The sequence below is a fragment of the Amaranthus tricolor genome, chromosome 2 (assembly GCF_026212465.1).
Source record: "Amaranthus tricolor cultivar Red isolate AtriRed21 chromosome 2, ASM2621246v1, whole genome shotgun sequence".
NCBI classification, from domain to species: Eukaryota; Viridiplantae; Streptophyta; class Magnoliopsida; order Caryophyllales; family Amaranthaceae; genus Amaranthus; species Amaranthus tricolor.
In genome coordinates, this window is record NC_080048.1 from 19,622,988 (window position 1) to 19,650,613 (window position 27,626).

Below are 27,626 nucleotides of genomic sequence, written 5' to 3' on the forward strand. Positions count from 1 at the left end.
CTTGTTCATTCTTCATCGTTCATTCTACAATGCTCATTGATCCTTGTTCATTCTTCATCGTTTATTGTTCATTGATCATTGATCCTTGTTCATTCTTCAATGATCATTGATCCTTGTTCATTCTTCATCGTTCATTCTTCAATGATCATTGATCCTTGTTCATTTTTCATCGTTCATTCTTCAATAATCATTGATCCTTGTTCATTCTTCATCGTTCATTCATTATTGATCATTGATCCTTGTTCATTCTTCATCGTTCATTCTTAAATGATCATTGATCCTTGTTCATTCTTCATTGTTCATTCATTATAGATCATGGATCCTTTTTCATTCTTCATCGTTCATTTTTCAATGATCATTGATCCTTGTTCATTCTTCATCGTTCATTCATTATTGATCATTGATCCTTGTTCATTCTTCATCGTTCATTCTACAATGCTCATTGATCCTTGTTCATTCTTCATCGTTCATTGTTCATTGATCATTGATCCTTGTTCATTCTTCAATGATCATTGATCCTTGTTCATTCTTCATCGTTCATTCTTCAATGATCATTGATCCTTGTTCATTTTTCATCGTTCATTCTTCAATAATCATTGATCCTTGTTCATTCTTCATCGTTCATTCATTATTGATCATTGATCCTTGTTCATTCTTCATCGTTCATTCTACAATGATCATTGATCCTTGTTCATTGATCATTGATCCTTGTTCATTCTTCATCGTTCATTCTACAATGCTCATTGATTCTTGTTCATTTTTCATCGTTCGTTGTTCATTGATAGATGATCCTTGTTCATTCTTCATTGTTCATTCTACAATGCTCATTGGTCCTTGTTCATTCTTCATCGTTTATTGTTCATTGATGATTGATCCTTGTTTATTCTTCATCGTTCATTCATTATTGATCATTGATCCTTGTTCATTCTTCATCGTTTATTCTTCAATGATCATTGATCCTTGTTCATTCTTCATCGTTCATTCTACAATGCTCAATCATCCTTGTTCATTTTTCATCGTTCATTGTTCATTGATCATTGATCCTTGTTCATTCTTCATCGTTCATTCTACAATGCTCATTGATCCTTGTTCATTCTTCATCGTTTATTGTTCATTGATCATTGATCCTTGTTCATTCTTCAATGATCATTGATCCTTGTTCATTCTTCATCGTTCATTCTTCAATGATCATTGATCCTTGTTCATTTTTCATCGTTCATTCTTCAATAATCATTGATCCTTGTTCATTCTTCATCGTTCATTCATTATTGATCATTGATCCTTGTTCATTCTTCATCGTTCATTCTACAATGATCATTGATCCTTGTTCATTCTTCATCGTTCATTCTACAATGCTCATTGATCCTTGTTCATTTTTAATCGTTCATTGTTTATTGATCATTGATCCTTGTTCATTCTTCATCGTTCATTCATTATTGATAGATGATCCTTGTTCATTCTTCATCGTTTATTCTACAATGCTCATTGATCCTTGTTCATTCTTCATCGTTTATTGTTCATTGATGATTGATCCTTATTTATTCTTCATCGTTCATTTATTATTGATCATTGATCCTTGTTCATTCTTCATCGTTCATTCTTCAATGATCATTGATCCTTGTTCATTCTTCATCATTCATTCATTATTGATCATTGATCCTTGTTCATTATTCATCGTTCATTCTTCATTGATCATTTATCCTTGTTCATTTTTCATCGTTCATTTTTCAATAATCATTGATCCTTGTTCATTCTTCATCGTTCATTCATTATTGATAGATGATCCTTGTTCATTCTTCATCGTTCATTCTACAATGCTCGTTGATCCTTGTTCATTCTTCATCGTTTATTGTTCATTGATGATTGATCCTTATTTATTCTTCATCGTTCATTTATTATTGATCATTGATCCTTGTTCAATCTTCATCGTTCATTCTTTAATGATCATTGATCCTTGTTCATTCTTCATCATTCATTCATTATTGATCATTGATCCTTGTTCATTATTCATCGTTCATTCTTCATTGATCATTTATCCTTGTTCATTTTTCATCGTTCATTTTTCAATAATCATTGATCCTTGTTCATTCTTCATCGTTCATTCTACAATGATCATTGATCCTTGTTCATTCTTCATCGTTCATTGTTCATTGATCATTGATCCTTGTTCATTCTTCATCGTTCATTCTACAATGCTCATTGATCCTTGTTCATTCTTCATCGTTCATTGTTCATTGATCATTGATCCTTGTTCATTCTTCAATGATAATTGATCCTTGTTCATTCTTCATCGTTCATTCTTCAATGATCATTGATCCTTGTTCATTTTTCATCGTTCATTCTTCAATAATCATTGATCCTTGTTCATTCTTCATCGTTCATTCATTATTGATCATTTATCCTTGTTCATTCTTCATCGTTCATTCTACAATGATCATTGATCCTTGTTCATTCTTCATCGTTCATTGTTCATTGATCTTTGATCCTTGTTCATTCTTCATCGTTCATTCTACAATGCTCATTGATCCTTGTTCATTTTTAATCGTTCATTGTTCATTGATCATTGATCCTTGTTCATTCTTCATCGTTCATTCATTATTGATAGATGATCCTTGTTCATTCTTCATCGTTCATTCTACAATGCTCGTTGATCCTTGTTCATTCTTCATCGTTTATTGTTCATTGATGATTGATCCTTATTTATTCTTCATCGTTCATTTATTATTGATCATTGATCCTTGTTCATTCTTCATCGTTCATTCTTTAATGATCATTGATCCTTGTTCATTCTTCATCATTCATTCATTATTGATCATTGATCCTTGTTCATTATTCATCGTTCATTCTTCATTGATCATTTATCCTTGTTCATTTTTCATCGTTCATTTTTCAATAATCATTGATCCTTGTTCATTCTTCATCGTTCATTCATTATTGATCATTGATCCTTGTTCGTTCTTCTTCGTTCATTCTACAATGATCATTGATCCTTGTTCATTCTTCATCGTTCATTGTTCATTGATCATTGATCCTTGTTCATTCTTCAATGATCATTGATCCTTGTTCATTCTTCATCGTTCATTCTTCAATGATCATTGATCCTTGTTCATTTTTCATCGTTCATTCTTCAATAATCATTGATCCTTGTTCATTCTTCATCGTTCATTCATTATTGATCATTGATCCTTGTTCATTCTTCATCGTTCATTCTACAATGATCATTGATCCTTGTTCATTGATCATTGATCCTTGTTCATTCTTCATCGTTCATTCTACAATGCTCATTGATTCTTGTTCATTTTTCATCGTTCGTTGTTCATTGATAGATGATCCTTGTTCATTCTTCATTGTTCATTCTACAATGCTCATTGGTCCTTGTTCATTCTTCATCGTTTATTGTTCATTGATGATTGATCCTTGTTTATTCTTCATCGTTCATTCATTATTGATCATTGATCCTTGTTCATTCTTCATCGTTTATTCTTCAATGATCATTGATCCTTGTTCATTCTTCATCGTTCATTCTACAATGCTCAATCATCCTTGTTCATTTTTCATCGTTCATTGTTCATTGATCATTGATCCTTGTTCATTCTTCATCGTTCATTCTACAATGCTCATTGATCCTTGTTCATTCTTCATCGTTTATTGTTCATTGATCATTGATCCTTGTTCATTCTTCAATGATCATTGATCCTTGTTCATTCTTCATCGTTCATTCTTCAATGATCATTGATCCTTGTTCATTTTTCATCGTTCATTCTTCAATAATCATTGATCCTTGTTCATTCTTCATCGTTCATTCATTATTGATCATTGATCCTTGTTCATTCTTCATCGTTCATTCTACAATGATCATTGATCCTTGTTCATTCTTCATCGTTCATTCTACAATGCTCATTGATCCTTGTTCATTTTTAATCGTTCATTGTTTATTGATCATTGATCCTTGTTCATTCTTCATCGTTCATTCATTATTGATAGATGATCCTTGTTCATTCTTCATCGTTTATTCTACAATGCTCATTGATCCTTGTTCATTCTTCATCGTTTATTGTTCATTGATGATTGATCCTTATTTATTCTTCATCGTTCATTTATTATTGATCATTGATCCTTGTTCATTCTTCATCGTTCATTCTTCAATGATCATTGATCCTTGTTCATTCTTCATCATTCATTCATTATTGATCATTGATCCTTGTTCATTATTCATCGTTCATTCTTCATTGATCATTTATCCTTGTTCATTTTTCATCGTTCATTTTTCAATAATCATTGATCCTTGTTCATTCTTCATCGTTCATTCATTATTGATAGATGATCCTTGTTCATTCTTCATCGTTCATTCTACAATGCTCGTTGATCCTTGTTCATTCTTCATCGTTTATTGTTCATTGATGATTGATCCTTATTTATTCTTCATCGTTCATTTATTATTGATCATTGATCCTTGTTCAATCTTCATCGTTCATTCTTTAATGATCATTGATCCTTGTTCATTCTTCATCATTCATTCATTATTGATCATTGATCCTTGTTCATTATTCATCGTTCATTCTTCATTGATCATTTATCCTTGTTCATTTTTCATCGTTCATTTTTCAATAATCATTGATCCTTGTTCATTCTTCATCGTTCATTCTACAATGATCATTGATCCTTGTTCATTCTTCATCGTTCATTGTTCATTGATCATTGATCCTTGTTCATTCTTCATCGTTCATTCTACAATGCTCATTGATCCTTGTTCATTCTTCATCGTTCATTGTTCATTGATCATTGATCCTTGTTCATTCTTCAATGATAATTGATCCTTGTTCATTCTTCATCGTTCATTCTTCAATGATCATTGATCCTTGTTCATTTTTCATCGTTCATTCTTCAATAATCATTGATCCTTGTTCATTCTTCATCGTTCATTCATTATTGATCATTTATCCTTGTTCATTCTTCATCGTTCATTCTACAATGATCATTGATCCTTGTTCATTCTTCATCGTTCATTGTTCATTGATCTTTGATCCTTGTTCATTCTTCATCGTTCATTCTACAATGCTCATTGATCCTTGTTCATTTTTAATCGTTCATTGTTCATTGATCATTGATCCTTGTTCATTCTTCATCGTTCATTCATTATTGATAGATGATCCTTGTTCATTCTTCATCGTTCATTCTACAATGCTCGTTGATCCTTGTTCATTCTTCATCGTTTATTGTTCATTGATGATTGATCCTTATTTATTCTTCATCGTTCATTTATTATTGATCATTGATCCTTGTTCATTCTTCATCGTTCATTCTTTAATGATCATTGATCCTTGTTCATTCTTCATCATTCATTCATTATTGATCATTGATCCTTGTTCATTATTCATCGTTCATTCTTCATTGATCATTTATCCTTGTTCATTTTTCATCGTTCATTTTTCAATAATCATTGATCCTTGTTCATTCTTCATCGTTCATTCATTATTGATCATTGATCCTTGTTCGTTCTTCTTCGTTCATTCTACAATGATCATTGATCCTTGTTCATTCTTCATCGTTCATTGTTCATTGATCATTGATCCTTGTTCATTCTTCATCGTTCATTCTACAATGCTCATTGATCCTTGTTCATTCTTCATCGTTCATTGTTCATTGATCATTGATCCTTGTTCATTCTTCAATGATCATTGATCCTTGTTCATTCTTCATCGTTCATTCTATAATGATCATTGATCCTTGTTCATTTTTCATCGTTCATTCTTCAATAATCATTGATCCTTGTTCATTCTTCATCGTTCATTCATTATTGATCATTTATCCTTGTTCATTCTTCATCGTTCATTCTACAATGATCATTGATCCTTATTCATTCTTCATCGTTCATTGTTCATTGATCTTTGATCCTTGTTCATTCTTCATCGTTCATTCTACAATGCTCATTGATCCTTGTTCATTTTTCATCGTTCATTTTTCATTGATCATTGATCCTTGTTCATTCTTCATCGTTCATTCATTATTGATAGATGATCCGTGTTCATTCTTCATCGTTCATTCTACAATGCTCATTGATCCTTGTTCATTCTTCATCGTTTATTGTTCATTGATGATTGATCCTTGTTTATTCTTCATCGTTCATTCATTATTGATCATTGATCCTTGTTCATTCTTCATCGTTCATTCTTCAATGATCATTGATCCTTGTTCATTCTTCATCATTCATTCATTATTGATCATTGATCCTTGTTCATTCTTCATCGTTCATTCTTCATTGATCATTAATCCTTGTTCATTCTTCATCGTTCATTCTAAAATGATCATTGATCCTTGTTCATTCCTCATTGTTCATTCATTATTGATCATGGATCCTTTTTCATTCTTCATCGTTCATTTTTCAATGATCATTGATCCTTGTTCATTCTTCATCGTTCATTCATTATTGATCATTGATCCTTGTTCATTCTTCATCGTTCATTCTACAATGCTCATTGATCCTTGTTCATTCTTCATCGTTCATTGTTCATTGATCATTGATCCTTGTTCATTCTTCAATGATCATTGATCCTTGTTCATTCTTCATCGTTCATTCTTCAATGATCATTGATCCTTGTTCATTGTTCATCGTACATTCTTCAATAATCATTGATCCTTGTTCATTCTTCATCGTTCATTCATTATTGATCATTGATCCTTGTTCATTCTTCATCGTTCATTCTACAATGATCATTGATCCTTGTTCATTCTTCATCGTTCATTCTACAATGCTCATTGATCCTTGTTCATTTTTAATCGTTCATTGTTTATTGATCATTGATCCTTGTTCATTCTTCATCGTTCATTCATTATTGATAGATGATCCTTGTTCATTCTTCATCGTTTATTCTACAATGCTCATTGATCCTTGTTCATTCTTCATCGTTTATTGTTCATTGATGATTGATCCTTATTTATTCTTCATCGTTCATTTATTATTGATCATTGATCCTTGTTCATTCTTCATCGTTCATTCTTCAATGATCATTGATCCTTGTTCATTCTTCATCATTCATTCATTATTGATCATTGATCCTTGTTCATTATTCATCGTTCATTCTTCATTGATCATTTATCCTTGTTCATTTTTCATCGTTCATTTTTCAATAATCATTGATCCTTGTTCATTCTTCATCGTTCATTCATTATTGATAGATGATCCTTGTTCATTCTTCATCGTTCATTCTACAATGCTCGTTGATCCTTGTTCATTCTTCATCGTTTATTGTTCATTGATGATTGATCCTTATTTATTCTTCATCGTTCATTTATTATTGATCATTGATCCTTGTTCAATCTTCATCGTTCATTCTTTAATGATCATTGATCCTTGTTCATTCTTCATCATTCATTCATTATTGATCATTGATCCTTGTTCATTATTCATCGTTCATTCTTCATTGATCATTTATCCTTGTTCATTTTTCATCGTTCATTTTTCAATAATCATTGATCCTTGTTCATTCTTCATCGTTCATTCTACAATGATCATTGATCCTTGTTCATTCTTCATCGTTCATTGTTCATTGATCATTGATCCTTGTTCATTCTTCATCGTTCATTCTACAATGCTCATTGATCCTTGTTCATTCTTCATCGTTCATTGTTCATTGATCATTGATCCTTGTTCATTCTTCAATGATAATTGATCCTTGTTCATTCTTCATCGTTCATTCTTCAATGATCATTGATCCTTGTTCATTTTTCATCGTTCATTCTTCAATAATCATTGATCCTTGTTCATTCTTCATCGTTCATTCATTATTGATCATTTATCCTTGTTCATTCTTCATCGTTCATTCTACAATGATCATTGATCCTTGTTCATTCTTCATCGTTCATTGTTCATTGATCTTTGATCCTTGTTCATTCTTCATCGTTCATTCTACAATGCTCATTGATCCTTGTTCATTTTTAATCGTTCATTGTTCATTGATCATTGATCCTTGTTCATTCTTCATCGTTCATTCATTATTGATAGATGATCCTTGTTCATTCTTCATCGTTCATTCTACAATGCTCGTTGATCCTTGTTCATTCTTCATCGTTTATTGTTCATTGATGATTGATCCTTATTTATTCTTCATCGTTCATTTATTATTGATCATTGATCCTTGTTCATTCTTCATCGTTCATTCTTTAATGATCATTGATCCTTGTTCATTCTTCATCATTCATTCATTATTGATCATTGATCCTTGTTCATTATTCATCGTTCATTCTTCATTGATCATTTATCCTTGTTCATTTTTCATCGTTCATTTTTCAATAATCATTGATCCTTGTTCATTCTTCATCGTTCATTCATTATTGATCATTGATCCTTGTTCGTTCTTCTTCGTTCATTCTACAATGATCATTGATCCTTGTTCATTCTTCATCGTTCATTGTTCATTGATCATTGATCCTTGTTCATTCTTCATCGTTCATTCTACAATGCTCATTGATCCTTGTTCATTCTTCATCGTTCATTGTTCATGATGAGAATTCAGTCCACAACGTCCAAGATCATCAAGTTACGGTTCCTACAACACAAGCTACGGTCCATGCGTTACTTAGCCACGCAAATGTCAAGCAAATGGCTGCTAATTTCGTGGGATTCTCTTCAAAGAAATCCTTTATTACTTGCCTTAAATGGGAAGTTGAATAAATGGGAAGTTGAATAGATGAGAAGTTGAATAAATGGGAAGTTGAATACAAGCAGCAACCTGAATTCTAGCTTTAATGCTTAAATGGGAGTTTTTTTTTTATAGGAGAAATGCAAGAGTTTTTAGGAGAATATGGACGGTTCAAAGTAGCTTAATTAGCCTTAATTTGCTGTTTAAATAGCTATTAATAAAGGGTCATTATTAGCCTTAAATGCTTAACATTAAAAAGGCTTAATTCTAGCTTTTGTTTAATGCTTTGTTTTCTGATTTTTGTAAGAGGGAAAGTTAAAAGGTTCCTTGAAGGGAAAGTTAAAAGGTTGCTTGAGGGAAGTTAAAAGGTTCCTTGAAGGCTTGTAACACTTGCATTATTTTTAGTATAAAAGGAACTCATTGCCATGCATTTTAGGCAAGTGAGATTGAAAACAAAATTCTGATTTTCTTTGTGAATTTCTTTGTGCTTACTTTGTGTTGCACGCCCCCTTTTATTCTTATTACTTAGTGTTTGAGAGTAAAAGCTTTGAGAGTTTAAAATACTTAGTGAATTTTTGCTGCTCAAAGAAACCATCCAATCTAGAATAAGTTTCTAAGTTGCGTGGGTGTTCTCTTGTTTCGTTCCTTGTTAAGCTTGTTTTTAAGCTAATTCATACACTCTAAAACGGTCCCATTACACTTCCACATCAGTTCATTGATCATTGATCCTTGTTCATTCTTCAATGATCATTGATCCTTGTTCATTCTTCATCGTTCATTCTATAATGATCATTGATCCTTGTTCATTTTTCATCGTTCATTCTTCAATAATCATTGATCCTTGTTCATTCTTCATCGTTCATTCATTATTGATCATTTATCCTTGTTCATTCTTCATCGTTCATTCTACAATGATCATTGATCCTTATTCATTCTTCATCGTTCATTGTTCATTGATCTTTGATCCTTGTTCATTCTTCATCGTTAATTCTACAATGCTCATTGATCCTTGTTCATTTTTCATCGTTCATTTTTCATTGATCATTGATCCTTGTTCATTCTTCATCGTTCATTCATTATTGATAGATGATCCGTGTTCATTCTTCATCGTTCATTCTACAATGCTCATTGATCCTTGTTCATTCTTCATCGTTTATTGTTCATTGATGATTGATCCTTGTTTATTCTTCATCGTTCATTCATTATTGATCATTGATCCTTGTTCATTCTTCATCGTTCATTCTTCAATGATCATTGATCCTTGTTCATTCTTCATCATTCATTCATTATTGATCATTGATCCTTGTTCATTCTTCATCGTTCATTCTTCATTGATCATTAATCCTTGTTCATTCTTCATCGTTCATTCTAAAATGATCATTGATCCTTGTTCATTCCTCATTGTTCATTCATTATTGATCATGGATCCTTTTTCATTCTTCATCGTTCATTTTTCAATGATCATTGATCCTTGTTCATTCTTCATCGTTCATTCATTATTGATCATTGATCCTTGTTCATTCTTCATCGTTCATTCTACAACGCTCATTGATCCTTGTTAATTCTTCATCGTTCATTGTTCATTGATCATTGATCCTTGTTCATTCTTCAATGATCATTGATCCTTTTTCATTCTTCATCGTTCATTCTTCAATGATCATTGATCCTTGTTCATTTTTCATCGTTCATTCTTCAATAATCATTGATCCTTGTTCATTCTTCATCGTTCATTCATTATTGATCATTGATCCTTGTTCATTCTTCATCGTTCATTCTACAATGCTCATTGATCCTTGTTCATTCTTCATCGTTCATTGTTCGTTGATCATTGATCCTTGTTCATTCTTCAATGATCATTGATCCTTGTTCATTCTTCATCGCTCATTCTTCAATGATCATTGATCCTTGTTCATTTTTCATCGTACATTCTTCAATAATCATTGATCCTTGTTCATTCTTCATCGTTCATTCTACAATGCTCATTGATCCTTGTTCATTCTTCATCGTTCATTGTTCATTGATCATTGATCCTTGTTCATTCTTCAATGATCATTGATCCTTGTTCATTCTTCATCGTTCATTCATTATTGATCATTGATCCTTGTTCATTCTTCATCGTTCATTCTACAATGATCATTGATCCTTGTTCATTCTTCATCGTTCATTGTTCAATTATCTTTGATCCTTGTTCATTCTTCATCGTTCATTCTACAATGCTCATTGATCCTTGTTCATTTTTCATTGTTCATTGTTCATTGATCATTGATCCTTGTTCATTCTTCATCGTTCATTCATTATTGATAGATAATCCTTGTTCATTCTTCATCGTTCATTCTACAATGCTCATTGATCCTTGTTCATTCTTCATCGTTCATTGTTCATTGATCATTGATCCTTGTTCATTCTTCAATGATCATTGATCCTTGTTCATTCTTCATCGTTCATTCATTATTGATCATTGATCCTTGTTCATTCTTCATCGTTCATTCTACAATGATCATTGATCCTTGTTCATTCTTCATCGTTCATTGTTCAATTATCTTTGATCCTTGTTCATTCTTCATCGTTCATTCTACAATGCTCATTGATCCTTGTTCATTTTTCATTGTTCATTGTTCATTGATCATTGATCCTTGTTCATTCTTCATCGTTCATTCATTATTGATAGATAATCCTTGTTCATTCTTCATCGTTCATTCTACAATGCTCATTGATCCTTGTTCATTCTTCATCGTTTAATGTTCATTGATGATTGATCCTTTTTATTCTTCATCGTTCATTCATTATTGATCATTGATCCTTGTTCATTCTTCATCGTTCATTTTTCAATGATCATTGATCCTTGTTCATTCTTCATCATTCATTCATTATTGATCATTGATCCTTGTTCATTCTTCATCGTTCATTCTACAATGCTCATTGATCCTTGTTCATTCTTCATCGTTCATTGTTCATTGATCATTGATCCTTGTTCATTCTTCAATGATCATTGATCCTTGTTCATTTTTCATCGTTCATTCTTCAATGATCATTGATCCTTGTTCATTTTTCATCGTACATTCTTCAATAGACATTGATCCTTGTTCATTCTTCATCGTTCATTCATTATTGATCATTGATCCTTGTTCATTCTTCATCGTTCATTCTACAATGATCATTGATCCTTGTTCATTCTTCATCGTTCATTGTTCATTGATCATTGATCCTTGTTCATTCTTCATCGTTCATTCTACAATGCTCATTGATCCTTGTTCATTCTTCATCGTTCATTGTTCATTCATCATTGATCCTTGTTCATTCTTCATCGTTCATTCATTATTGATCATTGATCCTTGTTCATTCTTCATCGTTCATTCAACAATGATCATTGATCCTTGTTCATTCTTCATCGTTCATTCTACAATGCTCATTGATTCTTGTTCATTTTTCATCGTTCATTGTTCATTGATCATTGATCCTTGTTCATTCTTCAATGATCATTGATCCTTGTTCATTCTTCATCGTTCATTCTTCAATGATCATTGATCCTTGTTCATTTTTCATCGTTCATTCTTCAATAATCATTGATCCTTGTTCATTCTTCATCGTTCATTCATTATTGATCATTGATCCTTGTTCATTCTTCATCGTTCATTCTACAATGATCATTGATCCTTGTTCATTCTTCATCGTTCATTGTTCATTGATCTTTGATCCTTGTTCATTCTTCATCGTTCATTCTACAATGCTCATTGATCCTTGTTCATTTTTCATCGTTCATTGTTCATTGATCATTGATCCTTGTTCATTCTTCATCGTTCATTCATTATTGATAGATAATCCTTGTTCATTCTTCATCGTTCATTCTACAATGCTCATTGATCCTTGTTCATTCTTCATCGTTTAATGTTCATTGATGATTGATCCTTTTTATTCTTCATCGTTCATTCATTATTGATCATTGATCCTTGTTCATTCTTCATCGTTCATTTTTCAATGATCATTGATGCTTGTTCATTCTTCATCATTCATTCATTATTGATCATTGATCCTTGTTCATTCTTCATCGTTCATTCTTCATTGATCATTTATCCTTGTTCATTCTTCATCGTTCATTCTTAAATGATCATTGATCCTTGTTCATTCCTCATTGTTCATTCATTATTGATCATGGATCCTTTTTCATTCTTCATCGTTCATTTTTCAATGATCATTGATCCTTGTTCATTCTTCATCGTTCATTCATTATTGATCATTGATCCTTGTTCATTCTTCATCGTTCATTCTACAATGCTCATTGATCCTTGTTCATTCTTCATCGTTCATTGTTCATTGATCATTGATCCTTGTTCATTCTTCAATGATCATTGATCCTTGTTCATTCTTCATCGTTCATTCATTATTGATCATTGATCCTTGTTCATTCTTCATCGTTCATTCTACAATGATCATTGATCCTTGTTCATTCTTCATCGTTCATTGTTCATTGATCATTGATCCTTGTTCATTCTTCATCGTTCATTCTACAATGTTCATTGATCCTTGTTCATTCTTCATCGTTCATTGTTCATTCATCATTGATCCTTGTTCATTCTTCAATGATCATTGATCCTTGTTCATTCTTCATCGTTCATTCTTCAATGATCATTGATCCTTGTTCATTTTTCATCGTTCATTCTTCAATAATCATTGATCCTTGTTCATTCTTCATCGTTCATTCATTATTGATCATTGATCCTTGTTCATTCTTCATCGTTCATTCTACAATGATCATTGATCCTTGTTCATTCTTCATCGTTCATTGTTCATTGATCTTTGATCCTTGTTTATTCTTCATCGTTCATTCTACAATGCTCATTGATCCTTGTTCATTTTTCATCGTTCATTGTTCATTGATCATTGATCCTTGTTCATTCTTCATCGTTCATTCATTATTGATAGATAATCCTTGTTCATTCTTCATCGTTCATTCTACAATGCTCATTGATCCTTGTTCATTCTTCATCGTTTAATGTTCATTGATGATTGATCCTTTTTATTCTTCATCGTTCATTCATTATTGATCATTGATCCTTGTTCATTCTTCATCGTTCATTTTTCAATGATCATTGATGCTTGTTCATTCTTCATCATTCATTCATTATTGATCATTGATCCTTGTTCATTCTTTATCGTTCATTCTTCATTGATCATTTATCCTTGTTCATTCTTCATCGTTCATTCTTAAATGATCATTGATCCTTGTTCATTCCTCATTGTTCATTCATTATTGATCATGGATCCTTTTTCATTCTTCATCGTTCATTTTTCAATGATCATTGATCCTTGTTCATTCATTATTGATCATTGATCCTTGTTCATTCTTCATCGTTCATTCTACAATGCTCATTGATCCTTGTTCATTCTTCATCGTTCATTGTTCATTGATCATTGATCCTTGTTCATTCTTCAATGATCATTGATCCTTGTTCATTCTTCATCGTTCATTCTTCAATGATCATTGATCCTTATTCATTTTTCATCGTTCATTCTTCAATAATCATTGATCCTTGTTCATTCTTCATCGTTCATTCATTATTGATCATTGATCCTTGTTCATTCTTCATCGTTCATTCTACAATGCTCATTGATCCTTGTTCATTCTTCATCGTTCATTGTTCATTGATCATTGATCCTTGTTCATTCTTCAATGATCATTGATCCTTGTTCATTCTTCATCGTTCATTCTTCAATGATCATTGATCCTTGTTCATTTTGCATCGTACATTCTTCAATAATCATTGATCCTTGTTCATTCTTCATCGTTCATTCATTATTGATCATTGATCCTTGTTCATTCTTCATCGTTCATTCTACAATGATCATTGATCCTTGTTCATTCTTCATCGTTCATTCTACAATGCTCATTGATTCTTGTTCATTTTTCATCGTTCATTGTTCATTGATCATTGATCCTTGTTCATGCTTCAATGATCATTGATCCTTGTTCATTCTTCATCGTTCATTCTTCAATGATCATTGATCCTTGTTCATTCTTCATCGTTCATTCTACAATGCTCATTGATCCTTGTTCATTCTTCATCGTTCATTGTTCATTGATCATTGATCCTTGTTCATTCTTCAATGATCATTGATCCTTGTTCATTCTTCATCGTTCATTCTTCAATGATCATTGATCCTTGTTCATTTTTCATCGTTCATTCTTCAATAATCATTGATCCTTGTTCATTCTTCATCGTTCATTCATTATTGATCATTGATCCTTGTTCATTCTTCATCGTTCATTCTACAATGCTCATTGATCCTTGTTCATTCTTCATCGTTCATTGTTCATTGATCATTGATCCTTGTTCATTCTTCAATGATCATTGATCCTTGTTCATTTTTCATCGTTCATTCTTCAATGATCATTGATCCTTGTTCATTTTTCATCGTGCATTCTTCAATAATCATTGATCCTTGTTCATTCTTCATCGTTCATTCATTATTAATCATTGATCCTTGTTCATTCTTCATCGTTCATTCTACAATGATCATTGATCCTTGTTCATTCTTCATCGTTCATTGTTCATTGATCATTGATCCTTGTTCATTCTTCATCGTTCATTCTACAATGCTCATTGATCCTTGTTCATTTTTCATCGTTCATTGTTCATTGATCATTGATCCTTGTTCATTCTTCAAAGTTCATTCTTCAATAATCATTGATCCTTGTTCATTCTTCATTGTTCATTCATTATTGATCATTGATCCTTGTTCATTCTTCATCGTTCATTCTACAATGCTCATTGATCCTTGTTCATTCTTCATCGTTCATTGTTCATTGATCATTGATCCTTGTTCATTCTTCAATGATCATTGATCCTTGTTCATTTTTCATCGTTCATTCTTCAATGATCATTGATCCTTGTTCATTTTTCATCGTACATTCTTCAATAATCATTGATCCTTGTTCATTCTTCATCGTTCATTCATTATTAATCATTGATCCTTGTTCATTCTTCATCGTTCATTCTACAATGATCATTGATCCTTGTTCATTCTTCATCGTTCATTGTTCATTGATCATTGATCCTTGTTCATTCTTCATCGTTCATTCTACAATGCTCATTGATCCTTGTTCATTCTTCAATGATCATTGATCCATGTTCATTTTTCATCGTTCATTCTTCAATAATCATTGATCCTTGTTCATTCTTCATCGTTCATTCATTATTGATGATTGATCCTTGTTCATTCTTCATCGTTCATTCTTCAATAATCATTGATCCTTGTTCATTCTTCATCGTTCATTCATTATTGATCATTGATCCTTGTTCATTCTTCATCGTTCATTCTACAATGATCATTGATCCTTGTTGATTCTTCATCGTTCGTTGTTCATTGATCATTGATCCTTGTTCATTCTTCATCGTTCATTCTACAATGCTCATTGATTCTTGTTCATTTTTCATCGTTCGTTGTTCATTGATCATTGATCCTTGTTCATTCTTCATCGTTCATTCATTATTGATAGATGATCCTTGTTCATTCTTCATTGTTCATTCTACAATGCTCATTGGTCCTTGTTCATTCTTCATCGTTTATTGTTCATTGATGATTGATCCTTGTTTATTCTTCATCGTTCATTCATTATTGATCATTGATCCTTGTTCATTCTTCATCGTTCATTCTTCAATGATCATTGATCGTTGTTCATTCTTCATCATTCATTCTACAATGCTCATTGATCCTTGTTCATTTTTAATCGTTCATTGTTCATTGATTATTGATCCTTGTTCATTCTTCATCGTTCATTCATTATTGATAGATGATCCTTGTTCATTCTTCATCGTTCATTCTACAATGCTCATTGATCCTTGTTCATTCTTCATCGTTTATTGTTCATTGATGATTGATCCTTATTTATTCTTCATCGTTCATTTATTATTGATCATTGATCCTTGTTCATTCTTCATCGTTCATTCTTAAATGATCATTGATCCTTGTTCATTCCTCATTGTTCATTCATTATTGATCATGGATCCTTTTTCATTCTTCATCGTTCATTTTTCAATGATCATTGATCCTTGTTCATTCATTATTGATCATTGATCCTTGTTCATTCTTCATCGTTCATTCTACAATGCTCATTGATCCTTGTTCATTCTTCATCGTTCATTGTTCATTGATCATTGATCCTTGTTCATTCTTCAATGATCATTGATCCTTGTTCATTCTTCATCGTTCATTCTTCAATGATCATTGATCCTTATTCATTTTTCATCGTTCATTCTTCAATAATCATTGATCCTTGTTCATTCTTCATCGTTCATTCATTATTGATCATTGATCCTTGTTCATTCTTCATCGTTCATTCTACAATGCTCATTGATCCTTGTTCATTCTTCATCGTTCATTGTTCATTGATCATTGATCCTTGTTCATTCTTCAATGATCATTGATCCTTGTTCATTCTTCATCGTTCATTCTTCAATGATCATTGATCCTTGTTCATTTTGCATCGTACATTCTTCAATAATCATTGATCCTTGTTCATTCTTCATCGTTCATTCATTATTGATCATTGATCCTTGTTCATTCTTCATCGTTCATTCTACAATGATCATTGATCCTTGTTCATTCTTCATCGTTCATTCTACAATGCTCATTGATTCTTGTTCATTTTTCATCGTTCATTGTTCATTGATCATTGATCCTTGTTCATGCTTCAATGATCATTGATCCTTGTTCATTCTTCATCGTTCATTCTTCAATGATCATTGATCCTTGTTCATTCTTCATCGTTCATTCTACAATGCTCATTGATCCTTGTTCATTCTTCATCGTTCATTGTTCATTGATCATTGATCCTTGTTCATTCTTCAATGATCATTGATCCTTGTTCATTCTTCATCGTTCATTCTTCAATGATCATTGATCCTTGTTCATTTTTCATCGTTCATTCTTCAATAATCATTGATCCTTGTTCATTCTTCATCGTTCATTCATTATTGATCATTGATCCTTGTTCATTCTTCATCGTTCATTCTACAATGCTCATTGATCCTTGTTCATTCTTCATCGTTCATTGTTCATTGATCATTGATCCTTGTTCATTCTTCAATGATCATTGATCCTTGTTCATTTTTCATCGTTCATTCTTCAATGATCATTGATCCTTGTTCATTTTTCATCGTACATTCTTCAATAATCATTGATCCTTGTTCATTCTTCATCGTTCATTCTACAATGCTCATTGATCCTTGTTCATTTTTCATCGTTCATTGTTCATTGATCATTGATCCTTGTTCATTCTTCAAAGTTCATTCTTCAATAATCATTGATCCTTGTTCATTCTTCATTGTTCATTCATTATTGATCATTGATCCTTGTTCATTCTTCATCGTTCATTCTACAATGCTCATTGATCCTTGTTCATTCTTCATCGTTCATTGTTCATTGATCATTGATCCTTGTTCATTCTTCAATGATCATTGATCCTTGTTCATTTTTCATCGTTTATTCTTCAATGATCATTGATCCTTGTTCATTTTTCATCGTACATTCTTCAATAATCATTGATCCTTGTTCATTCTTCATCGTTCATTCATTATTAATCATTGATCCTTGTTCATTCTTCATCGTTCATTCTACAATGATCATTGATCCTTGTTCATTCTTCATCGTTCATTGTTCATTGATCATTGATCCTTGTTCATTCTTCATCGTTCATTCTACAATGCTCATTGATCCTTGTTCATTCTTCAATGATCATTGATCCATGTTCATTTTTCATCGTTCATTCTTCAATAATCATTGATCCTTGTTCATTCTTCATCGTTCATTCATTATTGATGATTGATCCTTGTTCATTCTTCATCGTTCATTCTTCAATAATCATTGATCCTTGTTCAATCTTCATCGTTCATTCATTATTGATCATTGATCCTTGTTCATTCTTCATCGTTCATTCTACAATGATCATTGATCCTTGTTGATTCTTCATCGTTCGTTGTTCATTGATCATTGATCCTTGTTCATTCTTCATCGTTCATTCTACAATGCTCATTGATTCTTGTTCATTTTTCATCGTTCGTTGTTCATTGATCATTGATCCTTGTTCATTCTTCATCGTTCATTCATTATTGATAGATGATCCTTGTTCATTCTTCATTGTTCATTCTACAATGCTCATTGGTCCTTGTTCATTCTTCATCGTTTATTGTTCATTGATGATTGATCCTTGTTTATTCTTCATCGTTCATTCATTATTGATCATTGATCCTTGTTCATTCTTCATCGTTCATTCTTCAATGATCATTGATCGTTGTTCATTCTTCATCATTCATTCTACAATGCTCATTGATCCATGTTCATTTTTAATCGTTCATTGTTCATTGATTATTGATCCTTGTTCATTCTTCATCGTTCATTCATTATTGATAGATGATCCTTGTTCATTCTTCATCGTTCATTCTACAATGCTCATTGATCCTTGTTCATTCTTCATCGTTTATTGTTCATTGATGATTGATCCTTATTTATTCTTCATCGTTCATTTATTATTGATCATTGATCCTTGTTCATTCTTCATCGTTCATTCTTCAATGATCATTGATCCTTGTTCATTCTTCATCATTCATTCATTATTGATCATTGATCCTTGTTCATTATTCATCGTTCATTCTTCATTGATCATTTATCCTTGTTCATTTTTCATCGTTCATTTTTCAATAATCATTGATCCTTGTTCATTCTTCATCGTTCATTCATTATTGATCATTGATCCTTGTTCATTCTTCATCGTTCATTCTACAATGATCATTGATCCTTGTTCATTCTTCATCGTTCATTGTTCATTGATCATTGATCCTTGTTCATTCTTCATCGTTCATTCTACAATGCTCATTGATCCTTGTTCATTCTTCATCGTTCATTGTTCATTGATCATTGATCCTTGTTCATTCTTCAATGATCATTGATCCTTGTTCATTCTTCATCGTTCATTCTTCAATGATCATTGATCCTTGTTCATTTTTCATCGTACATTCTTCAATAGACATTGATCCTTGTTCATTCTTCATCGTTCATTCATTATTGATCATTGATCCTTGTTCATTCTTCATCGTTCATTCTACAATGATTATTGATCCTTGTTCATTCTTCATCATTCATTGTTCATTGATCATTGATCCTTGTTCATTCTTCATCGTTCATTCTACAATGCTCATTGATCCTTGTTCATTTTTCATCGTTCATTGTTCATTGATCATTGATCCTTGTTCATTCTTCATCGTTCATTCTACAATGCTCATTGGTCCTTTTTCATTCTTCATCGTTTATTGTTCATTGATGATTGATCCTTGTTTATTCTTCATCGTTCATTCATTATTGATCATTGATCCTTGTTCATTCTTCATCGTTCATTCTTCAGTGATCATTGATCCTTGTTCATTCTTCATCGTTCATTCTACAATGCTCATTGATCCTTGTTCATTTTTCATCGTTCATTGTTCATTGATCATTGATCCTTGTTCATTCTTCAAAGTTCATTCTTCAATAATCATTGATCCTTGTTCATTCTTCATTGTTCATTCATTATTGATCATTGATCCTTGTTCATTCTTCATCGTTCATTCTACAATGCTCATTGATCCTTGTTCATTCTTCATCGTTCATTGTTCATTGATCATTGATCCTTGTTCATTCTTCAATGATCATTGATCCTTGTTCATTTTTCATCGTTCATTCTTCAATGATCATTGATCCTTGTTCATTTTTCATCGTACATTCTTCAATAATCATTGATCCTTGTTCATTCTTCATCGTTCATTCATTATTAATCATTGATCCTTGTTCATTCTTCATCGTTCATTCTACAATGATCATTGATCCTTGTTCATTCTTCATCGTTCATTGTTCATTGATCATTGATCCTTGTTCATTCTACAATGCTCATTGATCCTTGTTCATTCTTCAATGATCATTGATCCATGTTCATTTTTCATCGTTCATTCTTCAATAATCATTGATCCTTGTTCATTCTTCATCGTTCATTCATTATTGATGATTGATCCTTGTTCATTCTTCATCGTTCATTCTTCAATAATCATTGATCCTTGTTCATTCTTCATCGTTCATTCATTATTGATCATTGATCCTTGTTCATTCTTCATCGTTCATTCTACAATGATCATTGATCCTTGTTGATTCTTCATCGTTCGTTGTTCATTGATCATTGATCCTTGTTCATTCTTCATCGTTCATTCTACAATGCTCATTGATTCTTGTTCATTTTTCATCGTTCGTTGTTCATTGATCATTGATCCTTGTTCATTCTTCATCGTTCATTCATTATTGATAGATGATCCTTGTTCATTCTTCATTGTTCATTCTACAATGCTCATTGGTCCTTGTTCATTCTTCATCGTTTATTGTTCATTGATGATTGATCCTTGTTTATTCTTCATCGTTCATTCATTATTGATCATTGATCCTTGTTCATTCTTCATCGTTCATTCTTCAATGATCATTGATCGTTGTTCATTCTTCATCATTCATTCTACAATGCTCATTGATCCTTGTTCATTTTTAATCGTTCATTGTTCATTGATCATTTGATGAGAATTCAGTCCACAACGTCCAAGATCATCAAGTTACGGTTCCTACAACACAAGCTACGGTCCATGCGTTACTTAGCCACGCAAATGTCAAGCAAATGGCTGCTAATTTCGTGGGATTCTCTTCAAAGAAATCCTTTATTACTTGCCTTAAATGGGAAGTTGAATAAATGGGAAGTTGAATAGATGAGAAGTTGAATAAATGGGAAGTTGAATACAAGCAGCAACCTGAATTCTAGCTTTAATGCTTAAATGGGAGTTTTTTTTTTATAGGAGAAATGCAAGAGTTTTTAGGAGAATATGGACGGTTCAAAGTAGCTTAATTAGCCTTAATTTGCTGTTTAAATAGCTATTAATAAAGGGTCATTATTAGCCTTAAATGCTTAACATTAAAAAGGCTTAATTCTAGCTTTTGTTTAATGCTTTGTTTTCTGATTTTTGTAAGAGGGAAAGTTAAAAGGTTCCTTGAAGGGAAAGTTAAAAGGTTGCTTGAGGGAAGTTAAAAGGTTCCTTGAAGGCTTGTAACACTTGCATTATTTTTAGTATAAAAGGAACTCATTGCCATGCATTTTAGGCAAGTGAGATTGAAAACAAAATTCTGATTTTCTTTGTGAATTTCTTTGTGCTTACTTTGTGTTGCACGCCCCCTTTTATTCTTATTACTTAGTGTTTGAGAGTAAAAGCTTTGAGAGTTTAAAATACTTAGTGAATTTTTGCTGCTCAAAGAAACCATCCAATCTAGAATAAGTTTCTAAGTTGCGTGGGTGTTCTCTTGTTTCGTTCCTTGTTAAGCTTGTTTTTAAGCTAATTCATACACTCTAAAACGGTCCCATTACACTTCCACATCAGTTGGTATCAGAGCCAAATCGTGTTGAACGAGATTACACTAGTTAAAACGCAGTATGGGTGATAATCAGTCCAATGCCGAAATGTTAAAAGTAATCGTGGATCAACTTCATGTAATGCACGATGGAATGAAGAGGCATGAAACAAGAATGGATGCCATTGGAGAGACGTTGCTTAGAGTGGGTAGAAGGGTAGAGGAATTAGAGAATTCTACTCCCACCCATGGCGAGTCCCATTTTCGTAACAATCAAGAAGATAGAAGTTTCAAACTAGACCTTCCTGAATTTGATGGTTCTAGTGATCCGGAGGTTTTTTATGATTGGGTACGAAGATTAGAGAATATTTTTGAGTATAAAAATTATGATGATGATAAGAGTTGTAAAATGGCGACTCTTAAATTGACAAAACTTGCTGGGCTTTGGTATGATAACCTCAAAGCCAAGAGAAGGAGAGAAGGGAAAGAAAAGATTGCATCTTGGGAAAAACTCAAGAAGAAAATGGAGCAACGTTGGGTCCCACGTGAATATGTGCAGGATCAATATGTCAAATTAACTCGCCTAAATCAAGGTGAGCGTAATATTGATGAATATGTACGTGAGTTTGAGAAGCTTAGCTTGGTGTGTGACATACAAGAGAAGGAACCACTCAAAATTGCGCGTTTCACAAAGGGGCTTTCTAAACCAATCTCTAATAAGGTGGATCTTCTACCTTATTCCACTTATGATGAGGTTGTGAAAGCTGCTAGGAAGGTTGAAGCACAAAACAAAGAGGAGAAGCCGAAGAATGCTCCAAGACCCCCTTTTAGAGCGTTCTCTTCCGCGGGAAAAGTTGATTCTTTTCCTAGCCCTTCTAAATCAACTGTTCCTACTAACCCTTCGAAAACTTATGGAGGAAAACCAGATTTCAAGCAAGATGCATCCAAAAGAACTTGTTACAAGTGTCATGAAAGAGGACATATTGCTAGTGAATGTCCAAAACGGAATACACTTACTATTCAAGAAGGAGAGTGGGTTTCCGAAGAAGAGGAAGAGGAGGAGGAATATGAGGAATATGGTGCTGAAGAAAATGACGCTCCATTATGTGGTGTTGTGAGAAGACTTCTACATTCCGAACCTCTCAAAGATATGCAACAACGAGAGAACCTTTTTCATACTAGATGCAAGGTTCAAGACAAGGTTTTTGATGTGATTGTTGATGGAGGATCATGCACGGATGTGGCCTCAACTGAACTTGTAAGTAAGCTTAAATTACCTACACGAAATCATGCTAAACCTTACAAGTTAAATTGGCTGGATAATGACACCGGTTTAAAGGTTAAGAAACAAGCACTAGTTTCATTCACTATAGGAAATTTTTATGATGAACGTTGGTGTGACGTTTTACCTATGAGTGCGTGTCATATTTTGCTTGGTAGACCATGGCAATTTGATAGAAAAGCTATTCATGATGGTGTTTCTAATGTCTATACGGTCACTACCAAATTAGGAAAGAAGATTAGGTTGTTACCTTTGCCCCCTAAGGTTGAACCTATGGTGGAAAAGAAACCAAACTTCCTTATGTCTAGGAAGGAGTTTGAGGAAGAATGCGTGATAGAAGGAGGAGGGTTTCTGCTTATTGTAAAGCCCATTGTTGATGATGTTTCTCATGTGGCTAACTCTATTCCGTTGAGAAACTTGCTTAAAGAATTTGCAGATGTGTTTCCCGATGATTTGCCTAAAGGGTTGCCTCCATTTCGTGGTATTGAACATGCAATTGATTTGGTACCGGGAGCCTCATTACCAAACAAGGCAGCCTATAGATGCAATCCCGAGCAAGCTAAGGAGTTGCAAAGACAAGTTGAAGAACTCATGGAAAAGGGCTATGTGCGTGAAAGCCTTAGTCCATGTGCGGTGCCTGCCCTTTTGGTGCCAAAGAAAGAAGGAACTTGGAGGATGTGTATTGATAGTCGTGCCATCAACAACATAACTATTAAATATAGATTTCCCATGCCAAGGCTACAAGACATGCTTGATGAATTAAGTGGAGCCACAGTTTTTAGCAAAATTGACTTGCGAAGTGGTTTTCATCAAATGAGAATTCGTGAAGGAGATGAATGGAAGACTGCTTTCAAGACAAAGCAAGGTCTATATGAATGGCTTGTCATGCCATTTGGACTTTGCAATGCTCCTAGTTCGTTCATGAGACTCATGAATGAGGTATTACGTCCCTTTCTAAATAAATTCATTGTTGTATATTTAGATGATATTCTAGTATATAGTAAAACTGAAAATGAGCATTTGATACATTTGAGAGTTTTACTTGAGGCATTGAGAGAGCATAAATTGTATGGAAAAATGGAAAAATGTACTTTCATGTGTAGTAGTATTTCTTTCCTAGGCTACATTGTTTCTAGTGAAGGAGTACAGGTTGATCCCGAGAAGGTGAAAGCTATCTCAACATGGAAGGTACCCAAAGATGTTCATGAGGTTAGAAGTTTTCATGGACTAGCTTCATTTTACCGAGTCTTCATCAAGAACTTTTCCACTCTTATGGCGCCTTTAACGGAGCTCTTGAAGAAAGGTGCATTTCAATGGAATGAAGCAGCCCACAAAGCCTTTGAAGACGTCAAAACCAAGTTATGCAACGCTCCAATACTTGCATTACCTGATTTTGACAAGTTGTTTGAAGTAGAATGTGATGCAAGTGGCGTAGGCATTGGTGCGGTTCTTGTTCAAGAAAGGCGTCCCATTTGTTATTTTAGTGAAAAGTTAAGTGGAGCTAAGTTGAATTATTCAAATTATGATCGTGAATTCTATGCCATTGTTAGAGCTTTGGATTATTGGTCTCATTACTTAAGGCCAAAGCCATTTGTTCTACATTCCGATCATGAAGCTTTGAAGTTCATTCATGGTCAACAAAAGCTCAACCATAGACATGCAAAGTGGGTGGAGTTCCTACAATCCTTCACTTTTAGTTCGAAGTACAAGGAAGGGAAGAAGAATGTGGTGGCGGATGCGTTGTCAAGGAGGAGTTACTTACTTGCTATGGTTCACACTCAAATATTAGGCTTTGAACACCTAAAGGCCTTATATGAAAGTGATGATGATTTTGCTACTGAATTTTCTAAGCCCACTAAAGGATACTTGGTTCATGATGGTTTCTTATTCAAGGGAAACAAGTTATGTATCCCTAAAAGTGGAGTGCGTGAGTTATTGGTGCGTGAAGTCCATGGAGGAGGTATTGCGGGTCATTTTGGAATTCATAAGACTATGGAGATACTTCAAGAACATTTCTATTGGCCACGAATGATCAAGGATGTAACACATGTGGTTGAAAGATGTTCTACTTGTCAAAAGTCCAAGAGTACCTTTCATAAGGGTCTCTACACTCCCTTGCCCGTTCCTAATGCTCCTTGGGAAGAGGTAAGTATGGACTTTATTGTGGGTCTTCCTAGGACTCAAAGAGGAAAAGATAGCATCATGGTGGTTGTTGATCGTTTTTCTAAAATGGCTCATTTCATTGCTTGTCACAAGACGGATGATGCATCTAAAGTTGCTGATTTGTACTTTCGAGAAATATTACGCCTACATGGAGTGCCAAGGACCATTGTTTCGGATAGGGACACTAAGTTCCTAAGTCATTTTTGGAGGACTCTTTGGAAGTTGGTAGGTACTAAACTTCTTTTTAGTACTTCTCATCATCCACAAACGGATGGTCAAACAGAGGTCACAAATCGCACTTTGGGATCCTTATTGCGTGGTCTAGTGAGTAGAACGCAAAAGGATTGGGATGTGAAGTTGGCTCATGCTGAGTTTGCCTACAATAGATCACCGTCATCTACTACTACTCGTGCTCCTTTTGAGGTGGTCTATGGGGTAAATCCTTTACTTCCTCTTGATCTTATTCCTTTGCCCAAGAAAGATCTAGTTCATGTTGATTCAAAGAAAAGATGGGAAGCTTTTAAAGAAACATGCGCTCAAGTCAAGAAAAAGATTGAAGCCATGAATACCGTTTACAAGGAAAGAGCTAATAAAAGAAGGAAACAGCCTACTTTTTCTCAAGGTGATTTGGTGTGGTTACATTTGCGCAAGGAACGTTTTCCTAACCTTAGGAAGAACAAGCTTATGCCTAGATCAGATGGCCCATTTCGTGTGGTTGAAAAGATTGGAGAAAGTGCTTACAAGCTTGAATTGCCAAGTGACTATGGTGGTGTTAGTGCAACTTTCAATGTGGGTGATTTGTCTCCATACCTTGAAGATGAGAGTTTGAGGGCAAACTTCTTTGAAGAGGGGGAGAATGATGAGAATTCAGTCCACAACGTCCAAGATCATCAAGTTACGGTTCCTACAACACAAGCTACGGTCCATGCGTTACTTAGCCACGCAAATGTCAAGCAAATGGCTGCTAATTTCGTGGGATTCTCTTCAAAGAAATCCTTTATTACTTGCCTTAAATGGGAAGTTGAATAAATGGGAAGTTGAATAGATGAGAAGTTGAATAAATGGGAAGTTGAATACAAGCAGCAACCTGAATTCTAGCTTTAATGCTTAAATGGGAGTTTTTTTTTTATAGGAGAAATGCAAGAGTTTTTAGGAGAATATGGACGGTTCAAAGTAGCTTAATTAGCCTTAATTTGCTGTTTAAATAGCTATTAATAAAGGGTCATTATTAGCCTTAAATGCTTAACATTAAAAAGGCTTAATTCTAGCTTTTGTTTAATGCTTTGTTTTCTGATTTTTGTAAGAGGGAAAGTTAAAAGGTTCCTTGAAGGGAAAGTTAAAAGGTTGCTTGAGGGAAGTTAAAAGGTTCCTTGAAGGCTTGTAACACTTGCATTATTTTTAGTATAAAAGGAACTCATTGCCATGCATTTTAGGCAAGTGAGATTGAAAACAAAATTCTGATTTTCTTTGTGAATTTCTTTGTGCTTACTTTGTGTTGCACGCCCCCTTTTATTCTTATTACTTAGTGTTTGAGAGTAAAAGCTTTGAGAGTTTAAAATACTTAGTGAATTTTTGCTGCTCAAAGAAACCATCCAATCTAGAATAAGTTTCTAAGTTGCGTGGGTGTTCTCTTGTTTCGTTCCTTGTTAAGCTTGTTTTTAAGCTAATTCATACACTCTAAAACGGTCCCATTACACTTCCACATCAGTTGGTATCAGAGCCAAATCGTGTTGAACGAGATTACACTAGTTAAAACGCAGTATGGGTGATAATCAGTCCAATGCCGAAATGTTAAAAGTAATCGTGGATCAACTTCATGTAATGCACGATGGAATGAAGAGGCATGAAACAAGAATGGATGCCATTGGAGAGACGTTGCTTAGAGTGGGTAGAAGGGTAGAGGAATTAGAGAATTCTACTCCCACCCATGGCGAGTCCCATTTTCGTAACAATCAAGAAGATAGAAGTTTCAAACTAGACCTTCCTGAATTTGATGGTTCTAGTGATCCGGAGGTTTTTTATGATTGGGTACGAAGATTAGAGAATATTTTTGAGTATAAAAATTATGATGATGATAAGAGTTGTAAAATGGCGACTCTTAAATTGACAAAACTTGCTGGGCTTTGGTATGATAACCTCAA

General features: G+C 33.3%; 1 protein-coding gene across 1 annotated transcript; it reads left to right on the forward strand.

Annotated features, from left to right (window-relative positions):
• Positions 1-22,122: 22,122 nt before the first annotated feature.
• LOC130805612 (uncharacterized) lies at positions 22,123-24,260 on the forward strand. Its single transcript, XM_057670396.1, has 3 exons — positions 22,123-22,389; positions 22,600-24,168; positions 24,237-24,260. The coding sequence occupies exons 1-3, from the start codon at positions 22,123-22,125 to the stop codon at positions 24,258-24,260; spliced, it is 1,860 nt and encodes a 619-aa protein (XP_057526379.1).
• Positions 24,261-27,626: the final 3,366 nt, after the last annotated feature.

Coding starts and splice junctions, on each gene's coding strand:
- LOC130805612 (XM_057670396.1), top strand. CDS start 22,123: ATGGGTGATAATCAGTCCAATGCCGAAATGTTAAAAGTAATCGTGGAT. Junction 22,390..22,599: donor CGGAGGTTTTTTATGATTGG/GTACGAAGATTA, acceptor GAATATGTGCAG/GATCAATATGTCAAATTAAC. Junction 24,169..24,236: donor AAGGAGATGAATGGAAGACT/GCTTTCAAGACA, acceptor CAATGCTCCTAG/TTCGTTCATGAGACTCATGA.